At 44.1% G+C, this 24,574-nt stretch overlaps 1 protein-coding gene across 2 annotated transcripts in view; it reads left to right on the top strand.

The window, feature by feature from the left end:
* trim44 (tripartite motif containing 44) overlaps positions 1-24,574 on the top strand; it is a 101,209-nt gene that overhangs the window by 73,451 nt on the left and 3,184 nt on the right. For both annotated transcript variants that reach the window (XM_070898550.1, XM_070898551.1), the window contains one exon: positions 19,662-19,766. In XM_070898550.1, coding sequence (XP_070754651.1) covers positions 19,662-19,766 — 105 coding nt within the window. The remainder of the gene's footprint in view (positions 1-19,661; positions 19,767-24,574) is intronic.

Here is a 24,574-nt window from a genome sequence, read left to right on the forward strand (position 1 = left end):
CGGCTTGTGATCCGGAACATCACTTTCCAGTGACCCCTGCTGAAACTGGAGGCCAGGTGTGGATACAATTAGACTCAACTTCAGTTCATTCACTGACCCGTAACCCCCCCCACAATAAATTACAACAACAACTTGCATTTATATAGCACCTTTAACATAGTGAAACATCCCAAGGCGCTTCACAGGAGTATTATGCAATTAAAAATATGACACTGAGCCGCATAAGTAGAAATTAGCACAGGTGACCAAAAGCTTGGTCAAAGAGGTAGGTTTTAAGAAGCGTCTTGAAGAAGGAAAGAGAGGTCGAGAGGTAGAGAGGTTTAGGCAGGGAGTTCCAGAGCTTGGGGCCTCGGCAACAGAAGGCATGACCACCAATGGTTGAGCGATTATAATCGGGGATGCTCAGGAGGGCAGAATTAGAGGAGCACAGACATCTCAGGGGGGGTTGTGGGGCTGTAGGAGATGACAGAGATAGGGAGGGGCCAGGCCATGGAGGGATTTGAAAATAAGGAGGAGAATTTTGAAATGGAGGCCCTCACTAGATCTCCATCGCTCCCTCTCGAGGCTAGTGTGCACGGTACAAGAGGGCAGTCAACAGCCATGTGTCCCGATCCCGGGGAGAACAAGAGCTGAAAAGGATATTTAAAAAACGAAAGAAATAAACCTTTGAATGAAAAGATTTTGAAATGTGATTGTAATACACGATCCATTGGCAGATTTGGAAATGGTGGCAGTTAGTATTTTTAGGTGGGGAGTTTTGGCTTTAACATGAAGAGCATTTACAGATGAGCGAGGAATTCACAAAGGAAGGTTGAAGGGGGGAAAAAGAGGAATGAAAGTCTGTGGTGAAAATGGCAGAAATGATGAAAAGTGGCTGAACAATAATTGCAGCAGTGCGCAGGACAGAGTGATAACTGTGGAGAGTGCTGGATGCAGGGAGCTCCTCCCAACCTGCTGATTAGTATTCTGCTCAGCACACAAACCCTGGCTACAATAGCACATCGTTTTCTCACTCTCCAGTTTTGTATTACACTTGTAAATACATTAGAGAGAGCTCATTTTTACTGCCTGTGTAATGGTCTGGTTGTGGTATTAATCCTTCTCTAATTAGGCTGCTAAAGATCAAAGTAGATTACTATGTTATAGGTATTTCTTTTCTCTCCATCACTGATAAATCAGATGGGTTTTAAGAGCCAGGTGTCATGGGCTGCTTACACAAGGTGAACAACTGGATGAAGAATTAATCCTTTCAAAACATGCTTTCCCCTGCTCGGGCCACTGACCGAGATGATTAAGCCCCTGGTACATTAGTAAATGTGTCAATATCTCTACCTGAGTAGGACTGCCTCTTTAACTGACCACGCCTGTCACTTCCATCCACATTCACAGCTGCAGATTAGGTCATCTGGCGTTGCTCCAGGACCAAGGGCTATATTGGCAATGAGCCAAGTGGTCTCGTCAGTAGTTCGAATTCCTGTGAAGAGTGCTTGTGTACTTGATTTAATGGTACAATACCTGTTTTTTATTCATCTCATGCATCTCACTTCAAGTAATTTTAAGCACATATTGGATACATATGTGGGCGATTATTTGACCCATCTCCATTTCTCTAACTTACAAGACCTGCATTCCCCCCATCTAACGGGACTCTTGAATAAGTCCAGTGTTTTTTTCCCTCCACTGCCCTTTCAAATCCAGTACCACAGTCGCATCGATTCTTGTGTTAGCCCTGTATTTGCTCTGGATTTTGAGGAGGGGAAGAGAAAACCTGGGAAATGTCCTTGTCTTTCATTAGGAAATAAAGGGCCTGCCTTTAAACATTCCTGAGGAGAAGCAGCCCTTTTTTCAGGAGGGGCAAATTTGCAGAGTGTGCAAGAGAAAGAGTCGAGAGAGTTAAGAAAAATATTCAACAAACCGAGGCAGAGATATAATAGGAACATAGGAATTGCGAGACAAGAGAAGACCAAGGCACATCTAGTTCGTCTTCTACCAGCCTGGTAGTGGCATGATACAATGATAATGGAGTTGTTGACTAATCATACCAATCAATCGCTATCAATTAGTTTAGAACAGACCCAGACATGAGGGGAAGAAAACCCCAATAATGCGGGCTAACATTTCCACTGTAGATGAGAATGAAAGAAAGAATTAAGAGCATAAGAATTAGGAGCAGGAGTAGGCCATACAGCCTCTTGAGCCTGCTCCGCCATTCAATAAGATCATGGCTGATCATCGACCTCAACTCCACTTTCCCGCCCGAAATCCATGCCCATTGAGTTCCTTCAAGTACAAAAATCTTATCTATCTCGGCTTTGAATATATTCAAGAATTCAGCATCCACATTCCTTTGTGGTAGAGATTCACAACCCGCTGAGTGAAGAAATTTCTCCTCATCTCAGTGTTAAATGGCTGACCCCTTAGCCTGAGACTATGCCCCTAGTTCTAGACTTTCCAGCCAGGGGAAACAATCTCTTAACAACTATCCTGTCAAAACCCCTCAGAATCTTGCATGTTTTAATGAGATCACTTCGCATTCTTCTAAACTCTAGAGAGTATAGGCCCAGTCTACTCAATCTCTCCTCATAGGACCCTCTCATCCCAGGAATTAATCTAGTGAATCTTTGTTGCCCTGCCTCCAAGGCAAGTTTAACCTTCCTCAGATAAGGAGACCAAAACTGTGCACAGTTCTCCAGGTGTGGTCTCATCAATGCCCTGTGCAATTGTAGAAAGACTTCCTTACTCTTGTACTCCAACCCCTTGCAATAAAAGCCAACATGCCATTTGCCTTTCTAATTGCTTGCTGTACCTGCAACTCTCTATGTATACTGTACGAGGACATCAAAAGAAATAACTTGTTTTTCTAAAGCACCTTTCATGCCTCAGGATGTCCCAAAGCGCTTTACAGCCAATGAAGTACTTTTGAAGTCACTGTTGTAATGTATGAAATATGGCAGCCAATTCATGCACAGCAAGGTCCCATAAATAGTAATGTGATAATGACTAGATAATCTGCTTTAGTAATGTTGGTTGAGGAATACATATTGGCCAGAACACCAGGGATAACTCCCCTGCTCTTCTTTGGAATAGTGCCATGGGATCTTTTACGTCCATCTGAAAGGCAGTACCTCTGACTCCCTCAGTACTGCACTCAAGTGCTTGGAGGTGAGTGTGCTACTAACTGAGCCATGGCTGGAGAGAGAGAGAGAGAGAGAGAGAGACCAGATACTATGAGAGAAAGGGAATGAGAGGGAGAGATAATGATATGGGAGAAAAACAGCAACGGAGAGGCTAACTAATTGAGTGGCCTGTCTAGCTTGTCCTAAAAACAAAATGAATGTGTCATCTCTCATTAATTAAAATGTAAACCAGTTAATTCAGGCATTTAAATCTCTTCACATTTGAACAGTACAGTGAGCAAATGTAAGAATACTCCAGTATGTTAGCTGTGAACTAGAAGCTGTTATTGGGCTCTGCACATTTAACTAACTGTTATACTTATTGTTACGAGGGTTGCTACAATCAGTGGCAGGATTTTACTGATTACATGCATTGAGAAGCTGTGCGGAGTATTCAATCCTTCCTCGGGCCAGAAGATTAGTGATGGGAAGAAGGTCTCAGTACGCCACTAGGATACAGAATCATATTTGCATTTGGCCAAACCATGCTTACTTGAGGCACAACAGAGCTGAGGTCACACACTTCCCAACAGAGAGGGAAAATAAGGCAATTGGTGCTACTTTTCTCACACCTCTAGACAGTTACACACAACAGCCATAGACCATAGATGTTTACAACACCAAATGAGGCCATTCAGCCCATCATACCCGTGCCGGCTTTTTTGCTGGAACAACCCAAAATTAATCCCACTGTCCTTCACTCACCGCATAGCCTTGTATCTTTCTCTGTTTCAAACACTTACCCAATTTTTCCTTAAAAAATACAATTGTCTCTGCCTCAAACAGTCCCTGTGACGAAGCATTCCATGCTCTGTGTAAACACATTTCTTCCAACCTTCCTCTTTACTCGCAACGGTCATTTTACATTGCTACCCTCCTTGTCACTGACTTTTCAACCAGAGGAATTAGTCTTTTACTTTTCACTCTAACAAACACTTCATTCATTTAATTTTTAAAAACGCTATTAAATCTCCTCTCAGCCTTCTCCGCTCCAGTGAAAATAGGCCCCTGTTTCGAGTCTCTCCTCATGACTATAATTCACAAACAATCAATAGGAGTGCAAGAGGCTCTCGCGTTCCAGGGATGCTGCATAGATTCAAGAGCTGTAAGACAGGGAGGGAGGTGGGAAAATAGTGACACTAAGGACTCTTTTTGATTTACTTTAGTTTTGCAGCCACTGTGCTCAAGTGGGAGATAGGGTGATAGAGAGACCGGCAGGAAGAGTGACGGGTAGGTAGAAGGTAGCTGGTCAGACAGATTGATAATCAGTCAGAGAGAATACAGAAAAATACAGGTATTAGAGGGGATAGAGAGACCAGCAGAAAACTGGGCAGATAAGTAGAGATAGATAATCAGTAGACAGAGTGGAGGCTAAGGGAAACATGTACAGATATAGATAGATTGATGAACTTTGGCAGATGTAACATTTGGTTCCATTTTATGCATTTTTGAAAATGAAATTAAGTTGAGGCAATGAGCTGCGCTGAGTATTTCCCTGGGACTGCGTGTCATGGCTGTGCATGGGAACAGCCTTCGAGGTGGGTGAGGATGAAGAAGATATACTGCATTGGTCTTCAGTATGTTGACAGGAACCAACAGAAACCGAGCAAAACATTTATCGGGGCTGCAGTCCCTCTGCCTGTAATTTACCGCCGGGAGTTTGTCAGCAGACTACACCACTGACAAATGTGATCCAGTGATTAAAGTGATACGGTTAAAATGAGCATTCCAGTGCGTTTGAAGTCAGGACTGGGGACATCAAGCTGATTGTTTTTGTCAGATATAGGTCCCATATTTCCACATAAACCATTGAAATATTTATTGGAACCAGACATCAACTGTGAGTACAGCAGTGTAAAACACAGCATGAGACTTCTTTCATCACAAAGGTTATGGACTGTAATTGAATGCTAACATTTCTCGCAGCTAATCAAACCACTTGTTCGTAATCACCTGTCACTAATCTGCAGCTGGTTGGGACTCGCACCAAACCCGAATGGAATATTGGGCCAATGTTTGATGCCTCTATCATACCCAGAAAGGTCACAAAACCCCATCTATAACCAGCAATTGAGTGGGTAATGCAAGGGTTAGATCATCATCACTTCTTCTTTCGTATGCTAGTAGCAAAGCAAAATCAAATGTCAATATCCAAATAGGATATCCAGGCCAAAGCTTCCGGTGTAACAGCATGGATATCTTGTAGGCTGTCTGCAAATTTCCTCTCAGGGCAGTGCTCCAGGGTCTGATTAGGAGCTCCACGGTCGCATGATGGGGATGCTTTAATCTTCCACCTATGGAGAAGGTGGCAGCATCGACCATGACCAGCTCTGAGGCAGTTGATGGTTGTCCACTGTTTGGGAGGAAAGTTTGATCCTTCAGGTTGGACTGTGGGGTCCTCTATAAGGAATCCATTCCGTATGTCACAGTTCTTCCAAGCATTTCGTCATCGGTCATCAAAGCTGAGGGAAGATCACTGAAGGGCTTTGGCGATGGTCCAAAGTGGCTTTCCAGATTTGAGACGGGTTGGTGATAAGTTGTTCAAGTCGGCCTGGATCGGCATGTCTTTTCTGGTGTAGTAGTTGTATTCTCTAGAGACTGCATATCTCATCTCTGAGACCATGTCTGAGACCAAGGGCATGCCCAGTCAGGGGATGAAGGCCACTGTCACTGATGAGTAACGAGCTCTGGTAGACCATTCATCTCAAGGACTTGGGTCATTTTCAGAAAAAAGCAGGAGTCCCATCTCCTCACTATAACCCTGGGTGATGGTGTGTCCTCTTAAAACCAGCACTGCCAAAAGGTGAATAACACTCCCCCTGACGGTGTCCATCGTCCTTTCTCATCTCCTGGGGGTTGGATAGTTTCCAGACGCCAGCAGAAACTCCCAAATGCCTGATGGAGATCTTGGGGTGATGCAATGAGTTAGACCAGTGATCTGTTGTTTCACAGATGCTCCCTGACCTGCTGAGTGTTTCCAGCATTTTTCTGTTCCTGTTTCAGATTCTAGCTTCTGCTGGGTTTTTCTTGGCTCTTTGTTTATTCAATGCAAATGTCGGTCTGGGTTTCACCCATACCTAGGCAATAGGCAGCAAACCTAATCTTGTAAAGACAAGTCAATAATCCGATGGTCACACGCAATTAGCAGAATATTTCCTGTGTGCACTGACCAAAGAGCCGGTTTGGAGATGGATACCGGTTTGCTAAAACACTGACGTCCCTATTTGATGTTGTCTAATTAGAGGTAACATGGTGTTTAACATCCAAATTACATAGCACAGATGCCTACACAATGCTCTCAGCTGGGATTCAAACCTGTAAAAGCACACAGCAGTGAAGGAGAATGGTTTCCCCTCAGCTTTCAGAATTGTTGACATACTATACGGGTTGTATGTGCAAATTGCTGCAATGTCTCTCTGGAGCAACATAAAATCTATTGATGAAGACATTTATGGGAATTTAGCAGATGGGAGCACAATTCCTTTCGCAACATATTAACCCATCGACATCTGTTTTCGACTCCTCAAGGTACCGAGGGAGTGCTGCACTGTCAGAGATGCTGTCTTCAGAGTAGACCCTCTCAGGTGGACGTAAAAGATCCCATGGCATTATTTCGCAGAAGAGCTGGGGAGTTCTTACCAGTGTCCTGGCCAATATTTATCCCTCAACCAATGCCTAAAAACAGATTATCTGGTCATTACCACATTATTGTTTGTGGGAGCTTGCTCTGCACAAATAAGCTGCCGTGTTTCCTAAATTACAACAGTGACTCCACTTCAAAAGTAATCCATTGACTGTAAAGCTCTTTGGAACATCCTGAGTTGTGAAAGGTGCTATAAAAATGCAAGTCTTTCTTTCTTTCTGTCTCCGTGTGATGTTGGCTGTCTATCCTGGACAGGGTAACTTCTGCCCTGTGTCCCTGGGGTGATTGGTGCTGGGAAAATACCCCTGGACAGGGTAACATGTGGCTGCCTAGTGTAGCAGGTATCACTGGGGCAGAGCTAAGAACTCTCTGCAGCAGGAGCATACTACACTGAAGAGAATGGATAGGATAATGTTAAATCGCTCGCCACACACCAAAAGAGATCAGTATTTCCATTTCAGGAGCCATTACATAGACACTTTATTTTCTTCACACTCAATTACAGCCATTGTGTGAAGCCCTTGTGAATTTTTAATAAGTACCTCTAATGGCGGCCTGACACCAGATATTTTGTCGTTCCTGTCATTGTCAAGTGCAACCGCAGTGTCTGATCTTGTGTGTAATTTACAGGCACTCTAAATTCAGCCAGTGCATCTTTGTTCTGGCTCTGCATGTGGTATTAGAGAGCCCATTAGACAGTGTCTATGAGTACTTAAGCCTCTCTGCCTCTCCAGCACCTATCTCCTCCTTTCAGACACTCCTTAAAACCTACCTCATCTGTCCTAAGGTCTCCTTCTTTGGCTCGGTGTCAATTTTTGTCTGATTAATGCTCCAGTGAAGAGCCTTGGGATCTTTTACTACATTAAAGGTGCTGTATAAATGCAAATTGTTGTTGTAAGGGGCTACACTGCCCTAATACAGCTGGAGTGAAGTATTTACTCTGTGTGAGTGTGTTAGAAGGGTCCCTTTGTCATAACAACAACTTGTATTTATATAGCGCCTTTAACGTCGTGAAACGTCCCAAGGCATTTCACAGGAGTATTATGGGATAACAAATTTGAAATTAACGCAGGTGCAACATCTTGGTCATAGAGTTATGTTGTAAGAAGCGTTTTGAAGGGGGTGGAGGGGCAGGGGGCGGATGTGGGGCTGGAGGAGATTACTGAGGTAGGGAGGGGCGAGGCCATGGAGGGAGGGGCGAGGCCATGGAGGGATTTTGAAAATAAGGATGACCACAGGGGCGATGGGTGGGTGGGACTTGGCGCGAGTTAGGACACAGGCAGCTGAGTTTTTGATCATCTCTAGTTTATGTAGGGTAGAATGTGGGAGGCCAGCTGGTAGTACGTTGGAATAGTCAAGTCTAGAGGTAACAAAGGCAGGGATGAGGGCTTCAGTATTGGATGAGCTGAGGCATGGGTGGTGTTACTGAGGTGGAAATAGGCGGTCTGGGTTATGCTGCGGATATCTGGTCGAAAGCTCATTTCAGGGTCAAATATGACACCAAGGTTGCGAACAGTGTGGTTCAGCCTCAGACAGAAATTGGGAAGAGGGATGGAGTCAGTGGCTAGGGAACGGTGTTTGTAGCGGGGACTGAAAACAATGGCTCCGGTCTTCCCAGTATTTAATTGGAGAAAATTTCTGCTCATTGTTTACCTCACCGAGGTTAGATTCTGAAAGTGGATCCTGTTCTCCGTCGGGATGCGTTCACAGGCTGTCTGGCGTGAGGTGCTGACCACCCTCAAGGGCCTCGCAGGAGGCAGGGGTTACCCGCAGGGCTGGTGTCACATGGTCTGCAGTCTGATGTCCATCGATGAAGGAAACAGCTGTTAGCAGAGTAAGTGGTCTGGAAAAGGATGTTCCATTTCACTTTGCAGTGGTGACCCTGATTACTGGTGGCCTATGGATCTTCTGTTGACTCCTGTGCAGAATAGGATCTGAAGCAGAATCCGACCCCAGCCCAGCGCAGGAGCTTGATGCGGTGTCCGGCATTGCACTGGGATGCTTCTCCGAGGTGTGTGGAAATACAAATATCAAGAAAGACTTGAAAAGTTGGGACTTCTTCACAGACTATGTGGCGATATAACATATTTAAAGTTATGAAAGGATGGGGCTGGGTAGACAGAAGAAGACTATCTCTGTAATCTCCTTCAGCCTCACAACCCCCCCCCCGCCCCCCCGAGATGTCTGCGCTCCTCTAATTCTGCCCTCCTGAGCATCCCTGATTATAATCACTCAACCATTGGTGGCCGTGTCTTCTGTTGCCTAGGCCCTAAGCTCTGGAACTCCCTGCCTAAACCTCTCCACCTCTCTACCTCTCTTTCCTTCTTTAAGACGCTCCTTAAAACCTATCTCTTTGACCAAGCTTTTGGTCACGTGCCATAATTCCTTCTTATCTGGCTCGGAGTCAACTTTATTTGTTTTGTCTTATAATACTCCTGTGAAGCGCCTTGGGACATTTTACTGCAGTCAAGGTGCTACATAAATACAGGTTGTTGTTGTTTCCAATCGTCGAGAATTGAAGAACGCACGGCCATCGATACAAGATTATACAAGAGGGCCGGAGAAACGTCTTCATACCGAGAGTTGGGAGGCTGAGAATTCACTTTCCGGGTCGTGGTTGAGGCAGAAACAATGTCAACATTGAAGATGAGATTAGTTAGGTGGGTGGAGGAAAAGGGGTTGAAGGGATATGGGAACAGGGTGGCTAAACGTGATTCGAACAACTTGCTCACATGGAAGGTCAATACAGTCACAGACTAATTGGGCCGAATGGCCTATTTCTGTGTTGTAATTTCTGTGACTTTCTACATGTGTCTCAAAGACGTATGCTTGGGAGACCGGAAAGGGAGGACAACCTCCACCCCATCCTACCCTACCACACAGTAAGGTGACCCTTTAAAAGTCAAATATAGCATCGTCAAAGTCCCTCAGCAGCTGCACAGAGTTTGAGTCCAAGTCAGTAATAAGCATACTGTAGAAGTTAGACTCCAAAAGTCTTGTTGGACAATGTTATATCATTTCATAGAAAGTTCCAGAGACTGAAATAAAAATAGCCATTTTATTGGCTGAGCGTTCAGACATCACCACCACCTCTGAGGTGTCTGCCAATCCCATTCAGCAACCAGCAGTGCTGCTCCCTCGGTGAGGTGCTCTTCATCCTCCTCCGTCCACATGGCACAGGTTGCGTTCGGAACTCCGCAATGTGCGGAGGGGATCGGCATGCTTCGCCAGACAGTGCACAACTAGCCTTAGCCAGAACCTTCCATTAACTGTCGAACTAGTCAAAGCAGCAAGGGTCAGGGCCACCCTCTGAGGTGAGACATGAAGAACCAGATTCATTTAAAGAATAGAGAATCAAAATTTTGACAGTTTAAAAATTACATTTACAATCACACACTGAAGATTACTTTTTTAGAATAATGTAAATGTCAAAAAGATCATTACCATGGCAACAGTACTTCTTTAACTTTTCAACCCTGAAAATGTTCTCTGCCAAGTCTTTATTTATCCCCGATTTTCATCCTTACCTTCCTCTGCTCAAACCGGTGACTGGTGATTGGTCCCATTCACAGCCGGTGACTGGTGATTGGTCCCATTCACAGCCGGTGACTGGTGATTGGTCCCATTCACAGCCTGTTACAAGGGAAGAACTGATGGAGATGTTAATAATTATGATTTTTTTTGCTAAAGTAAATAGAGAAACCTGCTTCCACTGGTCGGTGAATCAGTAACTAAGATCAGCACCAAAAGAATGAATACAGATGTAAAAATATTTTTTAGAAACATAGAAAATAGGTGCAGGAGTAGGCCATTTGGCCCTTTGAGCCTGCACCACCATTCAATAAGATCATGGCTGATCATTTCCTCTATACCTCTTTCCTGCTTTCTCTCCATACCCCTTGATCCCTTTAGCCGTAAGGGCCATATCTAACTCCCTCTTGAATATATCTAATGAACTGGCATCAACGACTCTCTGCGGCAGGGAATTCCACAGGTTAACAACTCTCTGACTGAAGAAGTTTCTTCTCATCTCAGTCCTAAATGGCCTACCTCTTATCCTAAGACTATGTCCCCTGGTTCTGGACTTCCCCAACATCAGGAACATTCTTCCCGCATCTAACCTGTCCAGTCCCGTCAGAATATTATACATTTCTATGAGATCCCCTCTCATCCTTCTAAACTCCAGTGAATAAAGGCCCAGTTGATCCAGTCTCTCCTCATTTGTCAATCCAGCCATCCCTGGAATCAGTTTGGTGAACCTTTGCTGCACTCCCTCAATAGCAAGAACGTCCTTCCTCAGATTAGGAGACCAAAACTGAACACAATATTCCAGGTGAGGCCTCACTAAGGCCCTGTACAACTGTAGTAAGACCTCCCTGCTCCTAAACTCAAATCCCCTAGCTATGAAGGCCAACATACCATTTTCCACCTTCACCGCCTGCTGTACCTGCATGCCAACTTTCAATGACTGATGAACCATGACACCCAGGTCTCGTTGCACCTCCCCTTTTCCTAATCTGCCGCCATTCAGATAATATTCTGCCTTAGTGTTTTTGCCCCCAAAATGGATAACCTCACATTTATCCACATTATACTGGATCTGCCATGCATTTGCCCACTCACCTAACCTGTCCAAGTCACCCTGTAGCCTCTTAGCGTCCTCCTCACAGCTCACACTGCCACCCAGTTTAGTGTCACCTGCAAACTTGGAGATATTACACTCAATTCCTTCATCTAAATCATTAATGTATATTGTAAAGAGCTGGAGTCCCAGCACTGAGCCCTGCGACACCCCACTAGTCACTGCCTGCCATTCTGAAAAGGAAAAGGAAAGCCAACCTGAGTTCAAGGATTTTGACCCAGCGACGAAGAAAGCAAGTGGAGATGGGAATGTGGAGTGGATCACATTTGGTTGACCCTCGCTGTCTCAGTGAGCAGATACAGAATGGTCACTTGGGCTAGATACTCTGAGGGCAGTCTACACCAATAGTACAGTGATAGGCAGAGCCTTCAGGAAAGGAACGAGAGGGGGAAAAAAAACAACATATCATTTATTTTTGAAATTACAGCAAATATAAATATCATTACACACGGTTTTGGAGCTTTTAACTGGCTCTTGGAGAGCTGGCAGGGATTAACTGCCTTCTGCTGCTTTGCAGCAACTATGCTGGAGATTCATCGGGTAATTGCTTGGTGTAAATTATACCCGTTGCCATGGAGATGATGTCGGATGCACTGAAGTGTGAAATGCTTTACTGCTGAAAATGGGAAAGATTCATGGTCTGTCATGTTTTATTTTTTCATATGTGGCACCTCTGAAAGGCTGATAAAGTACCGTATTTTCCTGAATAATTACACGTCCTAAACCGCCTTCGTTGGCTCATATTACTGTAGTGTAAATGCTTCAATCCAGTTGGTAAAAGATTCCCCCACTGCTCCGTGACACTTAATTAATGACTCAGATAGTAAAGGAAACTTAACGGGCCAATTGACAGTCAGTTCAGGACACTGTATAATGGGTCCTCTCCTTGCTGTGGTACTGTTCCATGGAAGACATATAGCGCCCAAAGTTCACCGGCCCCCAAGGAATGGCTACCACAGGGTTTGGGTGGCCGATCGAAAAAATCAATGGGCCGCTGCAGTTGGATGATTTTCCCTCCCCGGGGAGAATTTGAGCGGTGTGCACTTCCGCTGGAAACGGCGCGGTGAAGCCGCTGCAAAGGTTATGTTTTCAGTGGTGAGCTCTGCAGCGTGCAGGCCGCAGGAAAGCAGCAAGGACACGGATTTTCAGCTGCAAAAAGGTAATACTTTTCCCAGCAGTGCCCCCGCAAGGTATTCAAGTCGGTGCTCGAACGGGGCGCCACTGGAGTGTTGCCGCGATCAGGGCCCTTTGGTAGGGAAATAGTTTTATTAATTTTAGTGTTTTTATTTCAGATTCCAGTATCCACTGTATTTATCTTTTCATATAGTTTTATTAATTATTAGTGTTTTTACGTGAGATTACATCATCCACTGTATTTATCTTTTCATATAGTTTTATTAATTGTTTTGGCTCCATTCAAGCTGCTGCTCAGAGGTTTGCACATACTTTTGTACAACTTTCAGATCTGACTCTTTAGTGGAGTCCTGTGGGCTGCAGAGAACTGCTTGGCATGGTTCACCCTGAGGATGGGAGAAGTGTTGGGAGGGCGACACCTGGTACACCTGCTCAGAAGCAGGGTGGCACGCAGGAGAAGGCGTCGGGTGCAGAGAGGCAGCAGGCAAGGGAGGCAGCAGCCATGATTGCACCAGACCAGTGTGCCTGCCATAATCACCAGCTCGAATCAGGATTGCCGTCCACTTGGCTGCTCGCTCCTCTGCGGAATCCCAGGGCAGCGCCAGAGCATGCTTACAATGACGCTCATTGTGCCACCAGGTGCATCATCAAGCAGTGCATAGGTATCCTTAATCAGAAGTTCTGGTGCCTTGGTGGTAACTTGCAATACTCTCCTCAATGGATCTCCATCATTGTCGTGGTGCACAACCTGGCCATCATGAGCAGACAGCCGCTGGAGGTCGAGCCAGCAGTATCACCTGAGGAGGAGGTGCAGGAGGAGGAGAAGGATCCCCGTCATCTCAGAGCTAGGAGGCATCAACCCATCACCACCCTGGAAGGGCCGGGTGCAGACTGGTCAGCACCCTCCTGTGAGAATGCATCCTCACACATATGGAGGTGCCTGATACCTCTCCTGCAATCTCCCTCCATGCATTATGTACTGGTGGTCTGCCAGGTCTCCCCACATTAGGAAGCAGTATTCTTCTTCTGTCCTCCACACCGTCCATCAGCGTCTCCAGCTCCATATCAGTGAACCTGTTGGCTCTCCTTGCACCTCTTACACCAGCCATCCTTCCAACCTCCTTCCCCCCTCAGACCACGGAGCAGCTGGCTCATTAGAAACCCTTACCTGCATGCTGAGTTTCTCAGTGGTGATAACACTCAAATTAAGACATCCACACCTCTGGAAAAAAGCACTTTGGAAGGGTTCATCAGCGCTGGAAGCCAGTTGTTCAATTTTGGAGCTGAATTTGGGGTGGCCCAGCCACAAAAAAATGTTGGCGCTAATGGCCACAAAAAGGTGGGGGGAGCACCAGCTTTTCAGCGGTACTGAATTTCGGGCCCATAATCTCAGGTACCTGACCCACGTGGCCATTCCTCATGTGTGGGCCTAGCCCACTTAGTTGCAGGGGTGCAGCTGCATTGCTAGCCCTGTAGTTTGCAGCAATGGTAGTGTCCTCTCTCTGCCAGTCGCCAGGGACCTACCCAAAATGACCTTGGACCAGTCTCCAGCCAAGTCCCTTCCAAGTAATTGTGACTCTACACCACTAGACTGTCCATAAATTTACAAAAGGTGGCACTAATCGATGATTCTCACTCAGTGAGAGGTGCCACGAGGATGAGGAATATCGTTCTGATGCGGTAGGGTTGCTGTCCTGAGGTTGGGTAAAGGTCCACTTTTGAACAGTATGGAGAGAGCTTTAATCTGAACCAAACAGAGCTGTGCCTGACTTAGGTGTGTTTGGTCATATTTATGGGCAAAATACAGATGAAAATATTCCAATGGACAGGAACCTCCATCTTGAATCGCAGAACCTCATCCCATTGTTCTGGGCGGACTTGAAATGGAGTTAATGGGGCAGTGTGCTAACCCACTGCACCATCCAGATCACAACGACATTTTATTTTTCTCAAGACCTGTAACACAATGCACATAAGTTGCAGCTATATGGTACTAGGTGGGACCCCTTGGATAACCTCACCACTGACACTAAAAGGGTCTTTGGGCTAAGTTGATATGTATATCTCAAGCCATTCATGTGTCGCAAGTGACCGCACAAGATAACTTTCATTCTCATAGCATCATGGATACTTACGCAGCCCCCTGAAAGTAACACTGCTTACAAGTGTACATGAAAATCAGATCACGTATTGGCAAATGAGGATGAATTGTGATGGGTGGACTCATTTAAAACTCATCCTGTCTGTGCAAAGAAAATAAATCGACCATCCTGAGCCAGAGCTGCACCTTTGTGTACTTCTCCCCAGTTTGGCTGTTACTCATCATCCCTGGTTGTATTCCCCACAATATTGTTGATTACTAATAAATGTATGTGTCTGGGGAAACCATCACCAAACATGCACAGATGCAAGAAATAATTATTGTGCACCACCAGGCTATTAAGCAAAGTCATAATCTAATCAGCATAGCACTGACATAGGCAGTCCTCGTCAGCACCACAGGATACCATTGGCATGCCTCTGTGTGTATCTGTTAGACACACAAATTCAGCTTTAAGTAAGTTAGAAGCACAAATTCAGCTAAAAAGGATATGATGTAGTGGCCATTGAGAGACCTGGCTATAAACTGGGTATAATTGGGAGCTAAATATTCCAAGCTATAGGATCTAGAAAGGACAGAGAAATTAGGAAAGAGGAGGAGTAGCGACATTGATAAAAGACACAATTACAGCAGTAGAAAAAGTATTTCAGTAAGGGTGATCGGGCAGTGGAAACACTATGGGTAGAGTTAAGGAACAGCAAAGGATACAGGACTCTGGTGGGAGATGTCTGCAAACCTGATAGTAGTGGGGGGGGGGGGGGCGGGGGGTGTACAAATATGGAGATCAGGGAAGCATGTAGCAAGAACAATGTGGTTATAATGGAAGATTTTAATTTTCATGCAGTCTGGGAGAAGCAGAACAGCTCAAGTAGTAAACGCAATGAATGTAGCAGTAGTGGTAAAAGCAAGAATTTCTTGAATGTATTTGGGAAAGTTTTCTAAAACATTGGAGGTAAATTGCGGTCGGAGGCTTCCTTCAGACGAATGCCTCCGACCCAAAACAAAATACCTGGTGGTCCCGGAGGAACGTAGGATTCCGGTCGAAGGCCTAGATTTGCTGCACAGCGTACGGAGAGATGTCCTCCAGGTACTTATGTACATGCTGGAGTCACGTGGGCCTGGACTATCGCTATTTAGTATTCTCATTGATAATAATAGGAGCTCCGTTTGTGCGAGTTCCCATTACTATCAATGAGAATACCCTCTTAAAACAAGAAATTCAACTCAATAAATAAAAAAACACCTCATATATTTAAAATTAATTGAAATTAAATGTAATTAAATGTTTTAGAAAATGTTTTTAAATTTCTTTTTAATATGTTTTAATAGGGTTAAAAATAAACTTAATGGACAGGATTTTTAATGTAAAAATGAGGGATTAAATTTAATTTTTCTATTTTTTTAAACTCTTACACTGGTAAAAGTCAGCTTTTTGCCTGCTTTTACCAGGCGTAAGAGTTTGAAGGACATTCACTGGACAAGAGAATCTCTGCCCCGCGGATGTCCTTCCTGCGGGGTGCGTTGGATCTGTCAAAAGAGAACCCGCATTAGCGAGGCCTCTTTGTACATCGTAGGGACCCAGCGAGTCTGTAATTTTCATCCCAATATGTTTTAGAAATTACAAAGGAACAGGCCATCTGGATTTAGTGAGCAGTAATGAACCAGCTGCAATTAACAATCTGACAGTAAGGGAACATCTTGAAAATAGTGACCATAATATGACTGAATCTGACATTAAGTTTGAGTGGGAGAAGAGAGAGGCTTAAACAAGGATTTTGGGGCCGAAATTAATGGTCCTGCCACCGAGTTTTCTCGGCGGTTTCCCCGTTTTTTCGGCACTCTCCTCTCCGTGGGAGATTGGTGAGGCCCTCACGCTGGCGGTTTGGAAGGACCGCTGGGGAGTGTCCGCCAGCGTGCAATGCTGAAAAAAGTCCTCCCGCCCGAGATTTATCCAGGTGGTCCTCCGCTCCTGCAGGAGAAAAGACCGCTGTGTGGAAGCAGGTCATCCCTGGAGGGTAGGTATGAAGACCTACAAGAAAAGATAAGTGAGATTATATTTTACTTTTGCAGCGATTTTGTGTTAAAGGGTCCTCTGAAGGTTTTATGATTTCTTTTATTTCTTGAACATTTTTTTTTGTGCGTTTCCCTGCCTCCCCCCAGACCCGACTCCAGCCTGAGTGCAACTTTCTCCAGGATTCCATTTGCCGCCCAGAATCCCACCTACCGTCCTCTACTGCCCAGAATCGGCATGTAATGCCCATTTTTGACGGCGGGCATTTTTTTCCTTTCATTTTTTGACCAAAGTTCCGCCAAAGTACCATCAGGATCTTAGCGGTCTTTTTGACAATAAATGGGCGGAACTTGCCTTTGATCAATTTTGACCCCTTTAAATTTAAGTAGGCAAATTTTTTGTAGGGATAAGCAATGCATTGATCACAGTAAACTGTCTGAACTGTTAATGGGTAAACCTACAGCCAAGCAGTGGGAAGTATATAAAGAGATAACTGGTATAATACAAAACCAGTACATATCCTGTTGCACCGAATTCACTAGATGTTTGAAAGATCGAACAAATAGGTTCGCAATTTCATTTTAGGGTTCCCACAGTAAGTTTAACCTGAACGAAAGACTATGACATTAGATTCACAAGCCAACTTATCTTTAATAACTGCTTTAACAAACACTGCTCATTAGTTACTACAGAATATAGGACTCACAACCTATGTAGATATTACCCGATTCGGTCCGAGGTGATCAATCTCCATCTGCCTTCAGCTTAGGGATTCTACCCCAGGTTCCTGCTGGCGAGTGTTACTCCTAAGTTCTCGCTAACTTCCTCCAAATCTTGTGCCTAGTTATACCCTTTCTTCTCTCAGTTAAACACGTGTTGGTTTTGACAGATTCTGCTGACATTTCAACTTTGTACATATACATCCTTCTGTTACCGTAACCTTGTCTTGCCTCCATGAGTTACCACTGTCGGTGTCTTCATTACGGGTGTGTGCCCCATATCTTGATCAGTTAGGATTTTTTCATCCCTTCCCAGCCCTGCTGTTCCTACAGCATATTTCTGCTAAGGTAAACCTCCCCTCCCATTTAATCACATCTGTTATTCCTGCAACTGAACTTTTGTTTGTTCACTAGCGTTTGTAGGGACCCTGTTAACTGACATCCATTATTTACACACTGTCTCTTACACATGATGACTCCTTTGAATTTGGCTTTATATTCTGCAGCTTTTATCCTTATCTCCTTCGCCCCGAGGTCAGTGCCTACTGTTTTCAGTTTAAACTCAAGCATGAGGTAAATTCTTATTAATCGTGAATTCTTTCTGATATTTCCACATATTCCTAAAAGTCAAAGACTACACTTGTGCAGTTAAGCAACCATGCTCAACAAATGAGGTAAGAGACAGTATCAAACTAAAAGAAAAGTCTTACACAATGCAAGGTGAAATGGAAACGCAGCAGACTGGGATAACTATAAACAGCAACAAAGAGAAAGAAAGAAAATAGAGAGTTGCAAAAAAGGGATTATGAAAAAAACAGCATAAGTGTTAAGAGAAAGAGGGGGAAAAATGGGAGTGGTTTGTGCCAAGATGGCGCTAAAATGCTGTTGACAGCTGTAACGGCAGCTGATCCCAGGTCTAGCGCCAAGGGGGCATAATCTAGGCCATTCAGGAATGATGTAAGAATGATGGCACTTTTTCACAGAAAGGGTAGTGAAAATATGGAATTCACTCCTCCAAAATGCTGTGGATGCTGGGTCAATTGGAATTTTCAAGACTGAGATCGATAGATTTTTGTTGCATAAGGGTATCAAGGAATATGGAGCAAAGGAGGGTAAATGGAGTTAAGATACAAATCAGCTGATGGAACAGGTTTGAGGGGTTGAATGGCCTCCTCCTGTTCCTATGTTCCTGTTTTTGAGGAGCTAACTGTGTCTTTGAAAGGTGAGACTGTTCATCAAAAAGTTTTAGGGATATAGGAAGCAAAAACTTTTTGATATACCAGTTAATTACAAAGAAAGAAAGACTTGCATTTATACAAAGCCGTTCATGACCTCAGGACATCCAAAAGTGCTTTACAGCCAATGTAATGTAGTTAGAGAGTTAGAGTATTGATCCAATTGCAACCGATGTTGAGGCAAGACATGATGCAATGGGTAGCAAGCTATTGTAACTCTAAGGACGATAACTCTCAGGAATTAGGCAGACACTCTTCCTTCCAAGTTTGCTTGAAAAATCTGCAAAGAAAATCTTAGAATAGCATGAGGAACTCAACTGACTGGTTTATCTGTTGAACTTTTCCTTGACTGGTTCAAAGCTATTGTGTTATTTAACTCGACTTCAGCAACTTGCTGTTGCTGCTTCTTTCTGTGAATGACACTGCCAATGAATAAACTTGTTTACAAAAGCAAAATACTGCGGATGCTGGAATCTGAAATAAAAATACAAAATGCTGGAAATACTCAGCAGGTCAAGCAGCATCTGCGGAGAGAGAAACAGAGTTTACGTTTTTGGTCGATGACCCTTCGTCAGCTTGTTTGTCAGATTAGTCTCTTTTGCAAAGATTTTGGTTGACTTGTATTACTCATGGGTTCATTGTGAAAATTCGAAGACAATCAACTCATTTCAGTTTATAGGTTGTGAGGCCTTGCCGCTAAGAACTGACACTTGTGTAGGGCAGAAGAAAGCCCTACTGGGTATAACACCTCTGTATACATATAATATAGTAATTCACTGTGTTACTGCATGAGTGTACTTATACTAAAGTGCAACATTCCTCTACATGTTTTGACACAACATACTGGCCTGAAATTTCATGAGAGTTGCTCCTGCTCTTCTGATGAAATGTCACTGGAAATGTGGCAGAAATAAGGTTTCCTCAGCACTTCTGTCAATGGTAGAACATTCTCAGCCATTACATATTGGCTTAAAATGACTTTTCTGTTCTTTTTCCAAAGGGAAAATTCCCGGAGAGATGATTCCCCACCTCCAGGGAGGGGTGGAGGTTTTATCGAGCCTTCCAGTGCTAATGGACCTTGGTGAAGTAAGCTGGCACCTTGTAGGTAAGTTGACACCAGAATTCAATCATTAATGGGGCTTGTCATCATCTGGGCCCTGGTTAAGATTGGCTGGTCGGGGCACCTGGGTGGTGCAGACGAGTTTGCACATTTTTGTTTCACCTCTGACCTGAGGTTAAATCCAGCTCTGGCTCATGGAATGAAAGTCTCTTATCTCACAGCAACAGTGAAAGTGACACATTTTCAACCCAGATGAAGGCGTTTAAATTTATCAAGGGATGGGACAAAGTAAATGGAAACAGATTGTTTCTAGTGGTTGAGGAGTGTAGAATAAAGAGACATGGAATTTTCTTAAACTATCCAGTTTGGATCAAAATGAATTTAATTTACTAACCATTGATTAGGTACCAATAAGCTGCTGAGTGAGTTCATGTCAAATAATCAAGGAACAAGTCAGACCAACACTTTATTGGTTATAAATCACAATTTAGGGTTAAAATTGGTGCATAGATACTGAATAGGAATGCATAAGTATAATCAGAGTTGCCTAGTAGTTGAGTAGCAAATCATTAATGGACAGAGTTAGTTAACAAAACCCTGTACTCGCTGACCTACATTGGCTCCCGGTTAAGCAACGCCTCGATTTTAAAATTCTCATCCTTGTTTTCAAATCCCTCCATGGCCTCGCCCCTCCCTTTCTCTGTAATCTCTTCCAGCACCCACAACCCCCCCGAGATGTCTGCGCTCCTCTAATTCTGCCCTCTTGACCATCCCTGATTATAATCGCTCAACCATTGGTGGCCCTAAGCTCTGGAACTCCCTGCCTAAACCTCTCCACCTCTCTATCACTCTTTCCTCAATCACGTTGCTCCTTAAAACCTACCTCTTTGACCAAGCTTTTAGTCACCTGCCCTAATTTCTCCTTATGTTGCTCGGTGTCAATTTTTTGTCTCATAATCTGTGAAGCACTTGGAACGTTTCACTATGTTAAAGGCGCTATATAAATACAAATTGTTGTTCTCGTTGAGTAGCAAAGGTTCCACAGACATTGCAGTGTATCACTGTGAATCAGTGCTAATGGATGTTGAGTATTAACTATAGCGGTGACCAGAGTCTGAGGTTATAAACTGGTGAGATTACTTAAGAGTAATTCTTTCGATAGCTGACTAAATTAGAGCTTTGAATAGGCAGTCTATCAAATAGCTCAAATTTATGCATGAGATTAATAACATTCAGAGCTTACACAACTTCATCCTTACAAGCAGTGTGGTTGGGTCAATCTCATTCTTTCCCTGGGATTCGTTTTTGAAGTGTTGAATCGATGAAAGCCTTTGCAGTTGGATTATCTGTTTCACTTGGACCTTCAGTTCCAACTGAACCCACCTTACACAAGAGTGATGATTTCTGAGCTAGCTTCTCTCTCGCCTTTCTCAGATACTCTGAGATTTGCCTTTGATTGGAATAGGCACATAGAAGCATAGAAAATAGGTGCAGGAGTAGGCCATTCGGTCCTTCGAGCCTGCACCACCATTCAATTTGATCATGGCTGATCATGCAACTTCAGTACCCCACCCCTGCCTTCTCTCCATATCCCCTGATCTAACTCCCACATCTAACTCCCTTTTGAATATATCCAACAAACTGGACTCAACAACTTTCTGTGGTAGAGAATTCCACAGGTTGACAATTCTCTGGGTGAAAAAGTTTCTCCTAATCTCGGTCCAATATGGCTTACCCCTTATCCTTAGACTGTGACCCCTGGTTCTGGACTTTCCCAACATCAGGAACATTCTTCCTGCATCTAACCTGTCCAAACCCGTCAGAATTTTATATGCTTCTTTGAGATCCCCTAAATTCCAGTGAATACAGGCCCAGTCGATCCAGTCTTTCTTCATATGTCAGTCCTGCCATCCTGGGAATCAGTCTGGTGAACCTTCGCTGCACTCCCTCAATAGAATGTCCTTCCTCAGATTAGAAGACCAAAACTGCACACAGTACTCGAGGTGTGGTCTCATCAAGGCCCTGTATAACTGCAGCATTCCTCCCTGCTCCTATATTCAAATCCTCTCACTATGAAGGTCAACATGCCATTTTCTTTCTAACTGCCTGCTGTACCTGCATGCCTACTTTCAATGACTGATGTACCATGACACCCAGGTCTCGTTGCACCTTCCCTTTAACTAATCTGCTTTCCTGTTTTTGCCACCAAAGTGGATAACCTCACACTTATCCACATTATACTGCATCTGCCATGCATATGCCTACTCACCTAACCTGTTCAAGTCACCCTGCAGCCTCTTAGCATCCTCCTCACAGCTCACACGGCCACACAGCTTAGTGTCATCTGCAAACTTGGAGATATTGCATTCAATTCCTTTGTCTAAATCATTAATATATATTGTAAATAGCTGGGGTCCCAGCACTGAACCTTGCGGTACCTCACTAGTCTGCCATTCTCAAAAGGACCCATTTATTCCCACTCTTTGCTTCCTGTCTGCCAATCAATTCTCTATCCACGTCAATACATTACCCCCAATCACGTGCCTTAATTTTGCACACTAATCTCTTGCATGGTACCTTGTCAAAAGCCTTTTGAAAGTCCAAATACACCACATCCATTGGTTCTCCCTTATCCACTCTACTAGTTACGTCCTCAAAAAAATTCTAGAAGATTTGTCAAGCATGATTTCCCTTTCATAACTCCATGCTGACATCCTATCACTGCTTTCCAAATGCGCTGCTATTACATCTTTAATAATTGATTCCAGCATTTTTCCCACTACTGATGTCAGGCTAACCGGTCTATAATTCCCTGTTTTCTCTCCCAATTTTTTTTAAAAGTGGGGTTATATTAGTTATCCTCCAATCCATAGGAACTGATCCAGAGTCCATTGAATGTTGGAAAATGACCACCAATGCATCTATTAGTTCTAGGGCCACTTCCTTAAATACCCTGGGATGCAGACTATCAGGCCCTGGTGATTTATCAGCCTTCAATCCCATCAATTTCCCTAACACCATTTCCTGACTAATAAGGATTTCCCTCAGTTCCTCCTTCTTGCTAGACCCTCGGTTCCCTCGTATTTTCGGGAGTTTATTTGTGTCTTCCTTAGTGAAGTCAGAACCAAAGTATTTGTTCAATTGGTCTGCCATTTCCTTGTTCCCCATTATGAATTCACCTGATTCTGACTGCAAGCGACCTACATTAGTCTTCACTAATCTTTTTCTCTTCACATATCTGTAGAAGCTTTTGTAGTCACTTTTTATGTTCCCTACACGCTGACTCTCATACTCTATTTCCCCCCCCCCCCACCCCCCCCTAATTAAACCTTTGGTCCTCCTCTGCTGAATTCTAAATTTCTCCCAGTCCTCAGGTTTGCTGCTATTTCTGACCAATTTATATGCCTCTTCCTTGGATTTAATACTATCCCTAATTTCACTTGTTAGCCACAGTTGAGCCACCTTCCCCGTTTTATTTTTACTCCAGACCGGGATGTACAATGTGATCTTTAAATGTCTGCCATTGCCTATCTACCGTCAACCCTTTAAGTATCATTCACCAGTCTATCCTAGCCAATTCACGTCTCATACAATTGAAGTTACCTTTCTTTAAGTTCAGGACCCTAGTCTCTGAATTAACTGTATCACTCTCCATCTTAGTGAAGAATTCTACCATATTATGATCACTCTTCTCCAGGGGGCCTCACACGACAAAATTGTTAATTAATCCTCTCTCATTACACAAGACCCAGTCTAGGATGGCCTGCTCTCAAGTTGGTTCCTTGACATATTGGTCTAGAAAACCATCCCTTATACACTCCAGGAAATCTTCCTCCACAGTATTGCTACCAGTTTGGCTAGCCCAATCTATATGTAGATTAAAGTGACCCGTGATAACCGCTGTACCTTTATTGCACGCATCCCTCATTTCCTGTTTGATGCCATCCCCAACCTCACTACTACTGTTTGGTGGTCTGTACACAACTCTCACTAATGTGTTTCGCAGCTCTACCCATATAGATTCTACATCATCCAAGCTAATGTCCTCATCTTTGCTGCTAACCTCTAGCAGTCTGTTCTTAAAGGTACTTTGTACTGGTCAGGATGCCTTTTACACCTGGTAGGTAAAAGTTCTTACAGAAGATGAATTGAGGAAATAAAAGTTTTCTTTTCATTAACACAGAGACTAAGACAAGACTATTACTTCTACCAAAGACAAAGAAAAGCGCTACCTCTGAATGACCCATGTGACACAATGGGTCACCACTTTTTTGTGTCAGTTATCTGTAAAATTCCATATTGAAGCATTGATCTCCAGGCAAATCGGCTCTACGTTTACAACTCGCCCCCTTATCTTACAGCCTTACTGTAACAAAGGATCCCACACAATTATCAGGTGTTGTGACCTGTTTATAACTCACTAAGTGCACCTTCCCTGGACTTAATCCAGGGGACTTTACAACTTAATTGCTTAAAAGCCACTGTTAACTATTCACTTCCCAGCACTCAGTTTGACAGCTGAACCCCTCCCATTGATGTACAGGTGTGACTGTCTCTCCCCTCCCCCATTGATGTACAGGTGTGACAGTCTCTCTCCCCTCCCCCATTGATGTACAGGTGTGACTGTCTCTCCCCTCCCCCATTGATGTACAGGTGTGACAGTCTCTCTCCCCTCCCCCATTGATGTACAGGTGTGACAGTCTCTCTCCCCTCCCCCATTGATGTACAGGTGTGACTGTCTCTCTCCCCTCCCCCATTGATGTACAGGTGTGACAGTCTCTCTCCCCTCCCCCATTGATGTACAGGTGTGACAGTCTCTCTCCCCTCCCCCATTGATGTACAGGTGTGACAGT

This window comes from Pristiophorus japonicus, chromosome 14, assembly GCF_044704955.1.
Source record: "Pristiophorus japonicus isolate sPriJap1 chromosome 14, sPriJap1.hap1, whole genome shotgun sequence".
Classification (NCBI taxonomy): Eukaryota; Metazoa; Chordata; class Chondrichthyes; family Pristiophoridae; genus Pristiophorus; species Pristiophorus japonicus.